Source organism: Suricata suricatta, chromosome 6, assembly GCF_006229205.1.
Source record: "Suricata suricatta isolate VVHF042 chromosome 6, meerkat_22Aug2017_6uvM2_HiC, whole genome shotgun sequence".
Taxonomy (NCBI): Eukaryota; Metazoa; Chordata; class Mammalia; order Carnivora; family Herpestidae; genus Suricata; species Suricata suricatta.
This window is the reverse complement of record NC_043705.1, coordinates 142,430,451-142,446,182: the sequence shown is the minus strand read 5'-3', so window position 1 is coordinate 142,446,182 and position 15,732 is coordinate 142,430,451. Positions and strand designations below refer to the sequence as shown.

Here is a 15,732-nt window from a genome sequence, read left to right as displayed (position 1 = left end):
CCCCCAGCACAGCTACTGAGTTTTTCATTATCTACATCTTCATCTCCTAAGGCTCCTAAGAGTCTCTGTGGTTCATTTATTTCTCATAAGTGCTCATTCATTACGTACTCTTATCCTTCTTCAATTACTGTACTCTTTTTTTGGAGGCTATTTCAGATTGATAGCATACCTGCAGATCCTGTGGTGCTAATTCTATGTTCTATTTTGTCTCTTGGTTCTTCCTCATATGCCCCAATGTCCTGTGCAGTTCATAATTTCTTTTTTATTGTGAGGTCATGTTCAGTGGGAATTATCCTTTAATAAAAAGGATACTTCTGCAGGAACCCCAAGGACTGTCTCTGGTCTTTGACTCAGTTAATAGCACCTCAACTCGGGGTTCCCATTACGAAGCATATAATGTAATTTCAAATCCATCACCTATATTTAGAGATGGAGTTTATATTTAGAAGTTTATTGACACTTCCTTGAACTAGTGCATGGAGTTTTCTAGACTTTACAGGGAGGGAACAGCATTCTGAGGCTTCTGGGATTTTTTTGTTTGTTTTGTCTGTATTGAAGTATAGTTAACATACGACATACAACATGTTGTATTAGTTTTAGGTACTATGTTAACGATTCAACAATTCTAAACATTACGTAGTGCTCACGTGATCCAGTAATTCCACTACTGAGGATTTACCCAAAGAAAATGAAAACACTAATTCAGAAAGATATATGTTCCCCCTGAGACTAATGGGTTTATTCAGGGGTCTTGGCCTCAGCCGCCCCACCCTTTGAAAGCTCAACGTAACATCCGTTTTCCTGGTATGGGCATCTGCCCTTAGGTGTTACAGCCTGTGTCCTGTTCTGGGACATTCCTGGGCCAACCCCACAGCCTCAGTCCCTCTAGCACTGAGCTACTCCTTTGTTTCTGGACCCTGGAATTTTCGCTTTGGGTCCACTGTTAAGATAAAGATGTATTGACCAAGCATCTGTTGAGCCCCTGATATTTGCTCCACCTTGTGCTGCTTTGGGGATACAATGGCAGGTGCGATGTGGCCGCCATCTGTGGCCAGCTCTCCATGTGGCCAGAGACAAACTCATCATCCAAGAGAACCCAAGGTTGACAGGCTGTGAGTGCCACACAGTGGCTGGCTGGCTGAGGAAAGTGGCTCACCCAGGGCATAAAAGAAACATGTTGACTTTATAAAACATGATTGATTGAGATAAAGCAGCCTTTCTGTAGGAAATCCAAGTACAATGAAAGAATCACAGTATGCATGGAAGTCTCTGTAACACTAAATGTTACAAGTAATTATTCCTGCAGCTTGTGACTGCCATTCAAAATGACAGCCCTTGGCCAATTAAAATGCCAAAGTAGGTGCTCCTCTAGACAAGTACACAGAAGCGCATGTGTGTATGATAAACTTCACTTTTTCAGGCAAGATTCTAAGATGAGTTTTGTTTTTCTAATAATAAAAATTTGCTACCCCCATTATGATATATTTGTAACTTTTCTAAATGTTTTTCATTATATTATACTTCACAGAAGAGCAACATCTACTTTTTTTCACGTAACTGATTTTATTTTTTTTAAGGATGCCAATGAAATTGTTAATGCAATCTGCCATTATAATTAGAAATTTTCAAGTGAGAGATTACCAATTGTTTCCAGTGCAAGAGGTTCAAAGTTGGGGCAAAGGAAGAAGGATGAGGGAATATATTTTTCCTGTTCTTTTTAAGTTTATTTATTTTGAGAGAGAGAGAGAAAGCATGAGTGAAGGAGGGGCAGAGAGAGGGACAGAGAGAATCCCAGGCAGACTTGGTGCTGCCAGCACAAAACCCGACTCAGGGCTTGAACTCATGAACCATGAGATTATGACATGAGCCGAAGTCAGATGTTTAACCAACTGACCTACCCAGGCGCACCTCCTGTTTTTGTTTTTTCAATCCAAATACAGTATATGAACAGATTATGTTTCTGGGGAGAATCTTCTTCCTATACTGAGTGGAGAACATTGGCATTCATCCCACTTCTAGCAAACTGCCCTGGTCACGGACCCCAGTGCCAATGCCGTGATAGGGTTTCCACATGAAGTGACATTCTTTCTCCTTCCACACCTCGCACTGCAGTTAGTCCTGGTTCCACGTTTGCCAGTGGGGGCGTGGGGCATTAGCAGCCAGGCATGTTTCTGGAAGGTTCACAGTGGGCTCACACAGGAGGCCATCGTGCATGCAGTGAGACTCACCGATGGTCAAGGAAGGGAGGATGTGGACTTGACTGAAATGATGCCAGTCCTTAAACCAGAGACCAAACAGGAATGAAACTGGGCTCAGATGTTCATCTGCAGAGCACCTTCTGAATTGATACCAAAATACTCTAGGAGACGGGATCACTTACAAGGTTTCTTTAGGATGGTGTGAATTTTGGGAAACTTACTTGCCCACCAGGAACCATCCTTAAAGGTTAACCCCAAACAGGATAAACGGAGCTCAAGTCTCACGACAGGATCCAAGTTGTGCTTTTCATTCAGAGCTACAATCACATCAGTGGTGTTCTTTCCCCTAATCAGATCTTTCTACTTCGAGACCGAGACTCAGACCGTTGTCTCTTTTCTCTCTGCCCCTTTTCTCCTCTTGGCATCCACTGCACCCGAATGTCTTCACCCTCCTCCTCCTCCTCCCCCTCCCTCTACACATCAGCTCAGGGCTCACGTCTCTGTCACCTGCTGTTTCCTGGTCCTCACCACCTGCAATAGTATCCAATTTTCTTATTTCTGAGCAGTTTTCTTCACTTGGCCTCTACCTGGTGACAAGAATGAAGAGAGATGGCAGGCTGCCTGGAGGAAAAACCGTAGTGGAAAGGAGGTTTTATGGTTCATATAGATAAAGAGCCAGGAGACTTTTAGTCGTTAAATGTCTCTGAAAATTATTATGCTTTCTTCATAAGCGTAACAAGAAGACCTAACACAGGTTGAGTCCTGTCCCCGGTGCCTTATTATGACCTCATTTAACCTCTTACAAGACCAAGGACCCCAGTATTATCATTGTACCCATTTTAGATCTGGGGAGACTGAGGCCAGAGGACAGTTCACCTGCAGAAAGCCTCTCTGCTCTGGGTTGGCTCCTGGTCTCTGGGCTGATTCTTAGTGTCCGAGCCACCCCTCATCCTATATTACAGGACCCCACTCAGTTGCTGTGTCAGCATGTAACGTACTGCAGTGCTTCTGTTTTTAAGACTGAAGAGAAAGACTCTGAACAAGGTAGAGAAATAGAAGTGCCGTTTGTTCGTGCTGCTGAGAATTCGCTATTTTATCGATGGCACGCCAGCTTTGCCGTCATATTCACTTAGTGGGATGAGTCAGAGAGGTGCAAGATATTGCTTGTAACGTTTTTGAAATCAGGATGCCTGGGGGACTCAGTCATTTGAGCGCCTGACTTCGGCTCAGGTCATGATCTCACGGTTTGTGGGTTTGAGCCCTGCATCGGGCTCTGTGCTGTCAGTGTGGAGCCTGGAGCCTGCTTCAGATTCTGTGTCTCCCTCTCTCTCTGTCCCTCCGCCCACCAAATAAACATTTTTTTCTTTTAATTTTTGAAATCACAACCTTTTTCTAGTGTTTTCAAGACACATAGCCAAAGGGCGACACCCCTTTCCCACGAAGGTTAAAGTGGAGATCGCTAGAGAGCTGTTGTGTATGGCCTGTCAGGTCAGGTGGCGTCTGTCAACCCCCATGCACCGCCTGGCACAGGCAGCTTGTCACCCACACCCCAGACCTGTCCCGGCCTCCATCCTGCCCCTCTGGAAGGGTGGCCTTCAGGAGGAGGGGTGCTCGTCCACCGACATCCCACAGAGCTGAGTCGCCCACAGAAAACGATGAGGGAACACTGGCTTCCCCTCCATAAATACCTCCCTCAGTTCCTTCTTGTCTCAAAAGCGTTTCTCTCCACACCTACACCCCCACCACATTATTCGCGGCAGCCGCAAGTCAGAGGCACCGCAGGGTCCGTCCCCAGACGAGTGACAAGTAAAACGTGGTATATGCATAGGGTGGAAAGTTCTTCATCCTTACAGAACCGAGGCGATCTGGTCACACATGACAACGTGGATGAATGGAGGGAGATGAAGCTGAGGGAAGTGAGCCAGTCACAAAAAGACAAACTCTGCATGATTCCACTTTTAGCAGGTACCCAGAGTAGTCAAGCTCTCAGAGACAGAAAGTAAGATGGCGGGGGCCGGAGGCAAGGGGAAGGTGCGAGGGGAGTTCTTCAGTGGGTGTAGACCCTAGGTGTGCGAGATGAAAACTTGTAGAGACGTACGACACAACATTGTGCTGACCCCATCCTTAACGATGGTTATGAGGGAAAATGTTTCCTTATGTGGTTTGTAACACCATTAAAATTTTGGAAAGAACCTCTCTGTGTGGAAAGAAGTCCCCCCACCCCCCGGGCAGGAGAAGGTAAAGCCATCACCAGGACACGCGTCTGAGAACAGTGGGGGTTGTCTTTGGAGGTGAGGGCATCCATCTGCTTGGTAGCCAGTGGATTATGACTCGCTCCCTGCCCATCTGTTTTCCACGTGAATAGGCTGAATTATTGATCATTGTGTTATAGTCATTGTGATCTGAGACCCAACACATTCCCCAGGGTGGTTTACTTACCTGACTTAGTTTTCATTTATCAGAGGGTTTTTTTTTTAATTTATTTAATTTTAAGAGAGAGAGAGGGAGAGCATGAGGCAGGGTTGGATGCAGAGAGAGAGGGAGACACAGAATCCAAGGCAGACTCCAGGCTCCAAGCTGTCAGCACAGAGCCCGACGTGGGACTTGAACTCACAAACCGGGAGATCATGACCTGAGCCGAAGTCGGACGCTTCACCAACAGAGCCACCCAGGTGCCCTGAGGATTCTTTATTTAACATAATTTCATGTCTGTTTGAAAGGACATACAGTGGGGCGCCTGGGTGGCTCGGTCAGTTGAGCATCCAGCTTCGGCTCGGGTTGTGATCTCATGGTCCGTGGGTTCGAGCCCCGCGTCGGGCTCTGTGCTGACAGCTCAGAGCCTGGATGGAGCCTGCTTCAGATTCTGTGTCTCCCTCTCTCTCTGACCCCTGCTAGTGCTGTCTCTGTCTCTCAAAAATAAATAAAAAAACATTAAACATTTTTTACAAAGGACATACAAACACGTTCTGCATCTGTCAGGGAAGCGTAACTAACCTGCTCTCCATTTGTAACCATGATGCTCACACAGTGAGAATAAGGTTTGTGGCCTGGTATGCCGCCCTCCACCCCACCGGGGAGATCAGAGCCCACCGGTTTATTCTGGAAGAGCACTGATGCCTTTTGTGGTTGTAAACCTCATGAAGAGAACGTGACGCGTCTCCTTTCCTGTCCCCTCCCAGCAATGCAGCAAGAAGGCGTCCTCGTCCCTGCTGTGGCTGCTGAAGTCATCCAGCGTCGTCGCCGACCGGCCCTGGCCGCGGGTGTCACTCACGGTCCTCACCACCGCCATCATCCTGACCATGGCCGTGTTCAACATGGTGAGTCAGGGCTCCCGCCCGGCACGGCCTTCTTGGCCTCTGACGCCTGACTCGGTGGGACTTTCAAACCTTGACTAGAGCTCCGTGGTGACACCAGTCACCGCCTCTCAAATTCAGCAGCTGCTCTGCCCTGAGCATCACTAAGCCCTGAGCTTCCCACGGCCCTGCCCACCACAGACCCTGACTGTTCGTGCGGTAATGACGGAGGGACGGCAGAACCATCTAGACACAGAGAGGGTAGTGGGAGAGGCATCCTGTGCTGGAGTTTGGCAGGCCTGACTGCAGACCTTGGCCCCGCACTTGCCCAGCTGTGCGATTGGAGAGGGTCTCCGTGAGCCGCTCCCAGTCTCCATTTCCACTTCTGGAAAACGAGCTCGGACCCTGCTCCACCAGGCCAACGAGCTGGCGTTCCTCCTGATGCGGGGCCGGGGGCGGATGATCGGGATAGAATTCTTGAGACATTTTTGGTGCAAAGAGATGCTTTTATGACAGTGCGGACACAGGACCCGTGAGAGAGTTGCATGTGGGTTTGTGAAGAGAGACTGATTAAATACTCTTTACTTAGTGGGGCTCAGGGTTAGCGGAAGTCTCTGTGGAATTTGGAAGCAAGACTTCCAGGACCTTGAAGGGCTAGCAGCTCTTACAAGATAGGGTGATTTACTGCTGCCTAGGGAAACAGTAGTCCTAAGACCCTTCGCATGTGTATCAGCGGCCAGATCTTTGGAAGGTAATTGCTGACATATATTTGGAGGGGGAGGTTTAGGTTTATCAGAGTGAAGATACACTCACCAGAGCGAAGCTATTGCGGTAAAACATTAAAGGAAGTCCTTGAGGGAGCTGGAGGAAGGTCCCCGTCTGTATGCCTCAGGAATCCTGCCTGGAGACTTGAGTCACAGCCAAGTCCAGCCTTTGTCTCCTTTTTCCCCATCACTGTCCCCCTTAGGACAGAAGCAGGTGCCTTGTAAATATTTATCCAGCGGTCATTCTTACTGTATCGATGGTACTGTTAGTGGTATACTGGTACATCCTTTAAACCCGATGCCGTGCAGGGATAGGGCACAGAACTCACTGGAAGGACAACAGGTGTGTTACGTAGAGGTCCAAGACAGATGCACGGATGGTGTTAGCGCTGCCTGAATGGAGGGCTTTATAATTCAGCCTCGTCATCTGTTCCGAGTGCTTTCACTCAGCTGTGTGCGCACAGAGCGCATATAACGCGCTCAGAGATCCTGCACTGGCCAACGGCACCACATGCACGTTACGGAACAAGACAGTTAAACGATGTCCACACATTGAACAGCGAGACCTTCCCCCTCCCTCCCCCCCAACACATGTTTCAGGAAAGCACCGTCTGTATCAGGACTGGCCCTTCAGGAGTTACTAAACCTAAGAATGAATGAAGGGGAAGCACGCCCGCTAAAAAAGAAGCCTTTTCTTTGGGGACGTCCAGGTTGGCCTCAGAAAACCAGGATTTATCACCTAATTTTGTTCAAAGCGGAACCTCCATGGGAAACATCCGATTGCATTTCATAGAGAATATTTAGTGTGACTGACAGGCAATTCGGTCACTGTCTGTAAATGTTTGAGAAGCTGAGCGTGTAGATTTTTTTTTTTATATATTAACTGGGTTTCCTTTGGAAACGAAATGCATCCTCAGGACCAGGAAAACCGATCCCAGGGCTGTTTTCCTTTCTCACCAAGAAGGGACTCTGTCGCCACCTGCGGCGGAGAGGGAGGTCTGTGGGACACATGTTAGGAGAATGACAGATGGCCCCAAGACAGACAGGAGCCACCTCCTAAAGCAGCAGAGGCTGTGGGCAAGGAATAAGCTAGAGTCCCTTTTTCCGGCCATCATTTTCATTGATACCTGGTGCCATGGAGTTAACGGGTCTTTTCCCTGAGGCCCCTTTTGTATTTATTTCAAAGAAACATACAACAGTATGACAGCCAGCATTAGGTAGAGAAGGGAAATCATTTTCCCTGGGGGTAAAACTTTCTTAAGACATTTTTTAAAAAATGTTAATGTTTATTTATTTTTGAGAGAGAGAGAAAGAGAGTGACCGAGTAGGGGAGGGGCAGAGAGAGGGAGACACGGAATCTGAGGCAGGCTCCAGGCTCCAAGCTAGCTTTCAGCACAGAGCCCAACTTGGGGCCTGAACTCTCGAACCACAAGATCATGACCTGAGCCGAAGTCGGACACTTAAACCTACTGAGCCACCCAGGTGCCCCTGATTTCTTATTAATCACAGAAGGGGAAGGACTTGTTCGCGAGGGTGGGGTCTTTGACCACCTCAGAGGGTTGGTGGAGGAATGCCCTCCACCTGCCCAGATCCCGGTCCCCTAAGTTATCACTGCAGGAGGCAGACAGAGTCTGTGTGACAGGCCACACCCCAGGCCGCTGGGACTGCCCCTGGGTCAGACATCCCTAGGGGGTGCTGAGGTAGGGCACATAGGCTGAGCACCAGTGGGAACCGTGTGGGGGAAGCGGCCCCCCCAGGGACTCACACTCAGGCCAGGACCCCTTCACCTGGGACACAGGTACGATCCAATCTTTGCTGTGCCATTAAATGTTCCTGGTGTGATTTCTGTGCCTTTTCCGCTAGCTCAGCGTCAGATCCCCTCCTGAAGAGGTTCTGATTCAGCAGAGCCTTCTGAATGTGTTCAGTGCTTCCTCTGAGAACACAATTTCCAGATGAACTGAGCCCAGCTCCCAAGTGTAGTTCTGCCATTTCTTAGCCCTTGTTAACCTAGCGAGGCTGATTCAGGCCTTGGACTCCCATTTTAACAGGAAGAGCAGCTCGTGTGTGTGTGTGTCTGTGTGTGTGTGTGTGTGTGTCTGTGTGTCTGTGTCTGTGTCTGTGTGTGTGTTGGGGGAGCAGTGCCGGCTTTGCTTAAATCCCCAGGAAGAAAATTTAATTTTCTGTCCAAAAATGTTTCCTCTGAAAGCCATAGCCTCCCTCGGGTCCTCTTGCAAAGCTCCTGTGATTTTTTTTAACATTTATTTATTTTTGAGAGAGAGAAAGAGAGTGAGCAGGAGAGGGGCAGAGGGAGAGGGAGACACAGAATGAGAAGCAGGCTCCAGACTCTGAGCTGTCAGCACAGAGCCTGACATGGGGCTCGAACCCATGAACCGCGAGACCATGATCTGAGCTGAAGTCAGCTGCTTACCCCACTGAGCCACTCGAGTGCCCCACTCCTACGATATTTTTAAGTGTTCACTTTGGGGCAAAACAAAAAGACTTTCCTCTTCTTCCATCTCTTCCTTTTTCTGTTTTTGACTGTCTTAGGGCAAACTATGCATAAGGTTTATTGTCGTAACCATCCCCAAGTGTGCACCTGCGTGGCACTGGGGACATTCACATGGTTGTGCGCTGACCACTACTCTTCCCAGAGCATTATCATCCCAAACAGGAGCTCCGTGCCCGTGACTCACCAGCCGGGTGGCCCCGTCAGCTGCGCACCTGAGTCTTGGCTTCAGTCCAGGTCATGATCTTGAATTCATGAGATTGAGCCCCGTGTCATGCTCCAGGCTCAGCATGGAGCCTGCTTGAGATTTTCTTTTTCTTCCTCTGCCTCTCTCTCCCACTCATGCTCTCTCTCTCAAAAATAAAAATTAAAAAATAAAACAAAGTGAGAGGCTTGAAGAGAGGAAATCAATGCCAAATTGCAGTGTGAGGTCACAGACCAAATGAGGGGCTTCTTGATTTATTTCAGGGGTAATTAGTAAATACTAGGAAAAGGGGGCAGAGGGGGTAAGGAATCAGGGTTGCCATCAGTGACTGAAGTTCCCTCTTGTTTTTCGAGTTCATTTCATCCTATTTATTGGATAACCTCCTTGCAAGATGGAGTTTTCACAGGATATATTCTATTCTTGGTGCAGCAAAAATTTAATTTTTTCTCTACCTGGTGATCCAATCCAGAAGTTTTTTAATGTTTAAGATCCCCGGTGCTTAAGACTAGTAACCTACCAAGCCACATGCTCTCCTTTGATTTGCCATTTCTTGATTCTTTAACACTTACATCCACTATATTTGGGGTCTATCAGATCGACATTTGTGAAATTTCGGAGCCCTGTGTTTGCCAATTAATTGCTCAATAATTTTTGTCTTGATACAATATTTTTTCCAAAGAATTAGCACATTTGGAAGTCAACCAGGAGTTGTAGCATTTTTGACAAATCCCTTAGGAGCATGTAAAGAAGTTGGCATTTCTTTGATATTGAAATCCGCATTTTGCTGCAAGTTCTCAAATGATCCAATGGGAAGAAACACTGTCTGTAGTATCATTCTTGGAATCCTAGAGGAATGTTCCTCAGAATAAGCTGAGTAAAGGCCTTGGGTGCTGAAGTCAGGTAGTTTAGCCATTTGACATCTGCCATCAAAGGAAATACATCAGTAGGAACAAAGAAAACAATTATGTGGGGCGCCTGGGTGGCTCAGTGGGCTGAGCATCCGACTTCGGCTCAGGGCATGATCTCACGGTTCGTGGGTTCAACCCCACATTGGGCTCTGTGCTGACAGCTCAGAGCCTGGAGCCTGCTTCTCATTCTGTGTCTCCCTCTCTCTCTCTGCCCCTCCCCCACTCATGCTCTGTCTGCCTCTGTCTCTCAAAAAAAATAAATAAACATTGAAAGATAATTTTAAAAAAGAAGCAAACAAATGCAATTATAGAAGCTATGTAGGAAGGCTTAACTATTATTTTTTTATTTTTTATTATTTTTAATTTTTTAATGTTTTTATTTATTTTTGATACAAAGAGAGACAGAGCATGCGAGGGGGAGGGGCAGAGAGAGGAGACACAGAACCGGAAGCAGGCTCCAGGCTCTGAGCTAGCTAACAGAACAGAGCCTGACGCGGGGCTCGAACCCACGAACGTGAGATCTGACCTGAGCTGAAGTCAGAGGCTTAACCGACTGAGCTACCCAGGTGCCCCTTAACTATTATTTTTTAAATTTATTTAAACTCAAGTTAGTTAGCATACAGCATAGCCTTGGTTTCAGGAGTAGAATTTAGTGACTCATCACTTGGGGACGACACCCAGTGCTCATCCCTCCCGGCACGTGTCCTCCTTGAAGCCCACCACCCATTTCCTCCATCCCCCCCAACACCCCTCCAGCAACCCCCAGTTTCTTCTCTGTATTTAAGGATCCCTTATGGTTTGCCTCCTTGTTTATTTTTTTTTTTATTTTTCTTTCCCTTCCTCTATGTTCATCTGTTGTGTTTCTTAAGTTTCACATGTAAGTAAAATCATATATTTATCTTTCTCTGACTTATTTCACTCAGCATAATACCGTCTAGTTCCATCCACATTGTTGCAAATGGCAAGATTTCATTCTTTCTCATCGCCGAGTAATATTTCAGTGTGTGTAGGTGTGTACGTGTGTGTGTGTGTGTGTCTGTATACGTGTGTGTGTGATACACCACATTTTCTTTATCCATCCGTCAGTCAATGCACATTTAGCCCTTGAATATGAATGGTTAGCCCGATGCAGAAAACACATCTAGTTTGGGGATGAGATGGATCTCTCTCAGTGCAGGGAACCTGGCTGGAGTGACTCCTGGTCTGCCTTGAAGCGGGCGCTTCCCTGACCCTCAGTCACGGTTCGGAAAAGTGGCACCTCAGTAGTGTGTGCCGCTGGGGCACCTGGGGGGCTCAGTCAGTTACGTCTGCTCGGGTCATGATCTCGTGGTCTGTGAGTCTGAGCTCCACATCGGGCTCGGTGCTGTTGGCCTGGAGCCTGCTTCACATCCTCTGTCTCCCTGTCTCTCTGCCCCTCCCCTGCTCCCACTTTTTCTGTCTCTCTCTCTCTCAAAAATAAACATAAAAAAAAAAAGCGTGTGCTGCAGCTTCTCCAGGAGACAGAAAAAGGAAAACAGAAACACAGAGGAAGAGAAACAGAAAAAGTGAGAGAAAGAGAGACAGACTGAATCTCTCCTGCCTTGCTAACTGGTTGACACTTTCCTTCTGCGTGCCGATACAGGTGACCATGACTAAGAGCTAGTTTTCTCAGGATTCCTTTTTTCACAGAATGAGGACCCCTTTCCAGCAGTCCTTACTCAGAGCGTTGACCCTCCCAACATTTTACCCCCCGTGATCCTGAGATGCGAAGCACTCACAAATAATCCACGCACACGCTGACCCCGGGAGGTGCGTTTTGCTCACATGATTAATTCCTTATGTCAAAAACGCCACTGACCCAGTTACTGTTTGAAGCGAGACGGTGAAGACACGGAAAAAAAAACACTGAGGGCTCTCCTTTCTCGGCAGAGATTGAATGTCCGTGTGCGAGGTGACCTCATCCTCAAACGTCATTCTAACCGAGCCTTCTGCCCTGTGCTTTGTGCATTTCTAATTCAATATCTAACAGAAGCGTTTCCGTGTTCTTTAATATTGTCTTGTAGCTCTGGAATTCACTAGAAGTGTGGCGCGCAGCAATAAATAGTTATTTACTTGCTCAGTAGAGATTCTCAAAGCTTCAAACGGAAGAGGAAGAGATTAGCATTTGAAAGACAGATGCCCAACTGCCCACCTACTCCTGCTCCTGGGGCGGGGGTGACACAGTCACTAATAACAGCACCACCTGCTAACCCTTTAATCTCTTGTGCACTAACTCTTTGAAAAAACATTTTCTTTGCAGTTTTTCCTGAGTGACCCTGAGGAAACCATTCCTCCAACTGCCAACACATCAAACACAAGTCTCTCTGCCTTAACTAATCAGGCAGCAATTCTGCGTGCACAAAATTTGTTTTTCCTCCCGGTAAGAGCATTTCACTTATTATTATTGCTTTTGTTGTTTTGCTGTTAGCCATGAGCTCATTTAACGGGATGGCCTCCACTTTCTGGTCTGCTGTAGATTTCACTCTTCCTCTTTGGTGGCAACACCTGAGGAGGCCCTGAGCGGCTGACCCCTGCCAGCCCTCGGTAAAAGAAGCCGGGGCTGAGGGACACCGATGAGACACATGGGCAAATGGACAGTGTCGTTTTGGTGCTCTCCCAGATGTCTCTGCTTTTATGCTCTTTTCGCTACATTTTATAGCCTGTATGTAGCTTTCAGCATTGGATTATATGTCACTGAAGTTCTGGATTCGTTGCTGATGAGTTTTGCTAATTGTCACATTGGAATAGCGTTGGCTTCCTTGCTGATGACGGGCGTGCCGCTCGTATTTCTGCCTCTCCTTTGGCTGTAGGTGCCGCCCACTGTTTATATCCTCAAATAATCCTTGCCGACTGGCTCATTTTAACCATCGTCCAGAAGGGCCAAGATTCAAATGTCAAAAGTTGCTAATATGTCCGTCTTTTAAGTGAACAGGGTTAAATCAGTCATTTAGTAACTTTGTTTCATAAATCGTTAATGCAAAACAAGTTTTGCTAGTCTCCTTTCCCGCATAAGCATCTAAAGTAGATTATGCCCTGGGGCGCCTGAGTGGAAGCGTCTGACCTCAGCTCAGGTCCTGATCTCATAGTCTGTGGGTTCGAGCCCCATGTCAGGCTCTGTACTGATAGCTCTGAACCTGGAGCCTGCTTTCGATGCTGTGTTTCCCTCTTCCTCTGCCCCTGCTTGTTGTCTGTTTCTCTCTCTCAAAAATAATAAACATTTTTAAAAAAGGTAAAGGAGATTATGCCCCCCCCCATTTTCCATCCCATGGAATCAAGTTCTGAGGGTGCTAAAGGAATATTTTGGAGACTGAAACTCCCATTTCAGTGATTTAGTGTGTATACTTTAAAAATTCTTGGCCAATTTTTAAAACTCCATTAGCTATGGTAATAAAGCAGATTCCCTTCCTCATTCTCCTTTCGCTGGTTTGTTCCCTTGATATTTGGCTTGGATCCTTTTTCCCATTTCCTGTCTTCAGTTTCCTGGGAAGCTGCCAGCTCTCTGCCCAGCGTTGGGGTGTCTGGTGGTGTTTCTGAGACGGCTTCTGAGTCAAGCTGACCAAGGTCCCGGACGATGTCCCGTGGGCACGGGAAGAAAGCCTGGTGCAAATCTGTCCCTCGTCCAAGGGGCCCTGGTTCTCATTTTGGGCATTATCATAAACCCCCGCGAGCGCTAGACAGCAGCTTTTCTGTTTTAGTTATGTGAAGAGTGAGAGACAGGATGCATGGCAAAGGCGTCTTGGCTGTGATCGCACTGTGGGCAAGATGAAGCTGCCTTCTGCAGAGAAAGATTTAGGTGGACCGTGGTCTGGCCCTCCCTCCTCGAATGGAGGCACCAGCTCACACAGAGGTCCCCAGGCTGGTGGCAGAGGGACGGGGCGTCCCATGCCGCATTCACACGGCCCGTGAGCAATGGGCAGTGGCGTCCATTTTTGTAAAAAAGCGAAGGAGAGCTGGCAAAGCCTTTTTTTCTTTTCAGTCTCCCCACCCAGTATCTGTGGATGCAGCAACCCACTATCCATCACGAAAAGCAGTAAGATCATCATTCTGAGTCTCGTTAGGTAAAAGTCGGTGTGACATCTTATTTTCAAAAGTATAAACCGTTAGAAACCCAAGATGGGGAAAAGTAACATTTAGTCAACCTTCAAAGATTCTGATAAAATTGTAAAAAATACACAATAGACTTTGAAATTTAGGTAGAATTTTGTCAACCAGCCACTGTTCCAGTAATAAGTCATCAGAAAGAGATTAGGATGAGCTTTGCCAAGGAGCCCCCATGTGCTCAAACAGTGCATGGAAACTCCAAGATTAGTCACTAGGAGTCCCGGAGGAGCCTGGAGCCTCCTGGCTTCCCCCTTCGTAGATGGAAGGGAACTTCGGGAAAGCCATCGGTGGACGCGCACGTCCACATCATGCCTCTCCAGCCTCATCGCACGTGATGCCAGAGCGCGACACGGCAGTGGTCAGGGCTGTCCCCGTCCACAGGTGCAGGTGCCGTAGATGTGACTCCTCGACGGTGATCTGGAACAGTCATCAGGGAACCGACGCAGACACACTCTTCACCCCGCAGTTCTAATTTTAGAAATTAATCGTACAGTCATCAACACTAAGCCACAAAGGTGTCCATCAGCGTGTTTCTGGGACACCAGGAACAAAGAAAGTAAACAACCTACGAGTTAGAATACATTTAATGGTTTAAATAAATTTTGCTATTTGGTTACATCCAGTCATGCAAAATATGTTGTAGCAAAATATGTAATGACATAGAAATATATATTCACGATAAATTATTAGTTGGAAAGTGTCACTGAAAAACATCCCAGATAGTCCCCAATTTTTTAAAAATACCAGTATCAGTATTGAGTAGTATTAAAATATCAATAATCCAGGGACGCCTGGGTGGCTCAGTCTGCTGAGCATCCGACGTGGCTCAGGTCATGGTCTCATGATTCATGGGTTCAAGCCCCACACTGGGCTCTGTGCTGTCAGCTCGGAGCCTGGAACCTGCTTCCAATTCTGTCTCTCTCTCTCTGCCCCTCCTCAGCTGGCACTCTGTCTCTCTGTCTCTGTCTCAAAAATAAATAAAACATTGATAAAATAAGTAAAATAAGTGAAACCATAGGCTAATCTGTACAGGTGTTGGCGCTTCCTTCAAAGGAGGGGCAATCCAGGAAACCTGTACCATCCTATGTCCCCCCGCAAGGTGCACATACACACTCACACTGAGGCACACAGAGACACACTTGTGGACAAGGCTCATCCTGAGGTCTTCCGCATCCTTTCTCGAGCAGCATCCTGTCTGAACCAGAGCGCCTCCCCCGCCGGCCCCCACGGCAATGTGATGGGCTCGGAGGAGTGGGTCTAGGCTCTCTCCACTGCTGGCTCCAGACCCGTGGGTCATAAACCAGGGCCTCGCGGACTCTTTGTGGGGAAGGCCTCCTGTGTTCATTTAGTTTAGTTTTTGTGTTTTTTTTTTAAGTTTCCAACCCATCGTGGTGGAGTATACTTTCAAAAAGAACAGTGAATTAGCAGAAAAAACGAACTGAAAGAGGAGACGTGAGGCGGAGAAGCTTGTTCTGAGGGGTCAGTATGACCGAGGCTCTGTGTGGCACTGCCGTGCATGGCCCCCAAGGTCCCCCCCACCGGGGGATCTGCTGACCTGCCGGGTCTGCGTCCCGTGTCTGTCCCCAGGCCTGACACTCCTCCTGTCCCTGAGACCTCAGGCCTGCCCTCCCAGCTGGCTTAGTCACCGAGCTAAGGGAACAGGAACCCCACATAAATCAGGGCTGGCTTGGGGAACACACGCCCCTCCCCAGCCTCCTGCTTTGGGGGAAACTGAGCCA

The 15,732-nt window shown here is 47.7% G+C and overlaps 1 protein-coding gene across 1 annotated transcript in view; it reads left to right on the top strand.

The window, feature by feature from the left end:
• Positions 1 to 15,732, top strand: part of ADCY2 (adenylate cyclase 2) — a 391,390-nt gene that overhangs the window by 323,035 nt on the left and 52,623 nt on the right. Inside the window, exons 16-17 of the mRNA XM_029941289.1 lie at positions 5,378 to 5,515; positions 12,153 to 12,272. Of these exons, the coding sequence (XP_029797149.1) occupies positions 5,378 to 5,515; positions 12,153 to 12,272 (258 nt within the window). The remainder of the gene's footprint in view (positions 1 to 5,377; positions 5,516 to 12,152; positions 12,273 to 15,732) is intronic.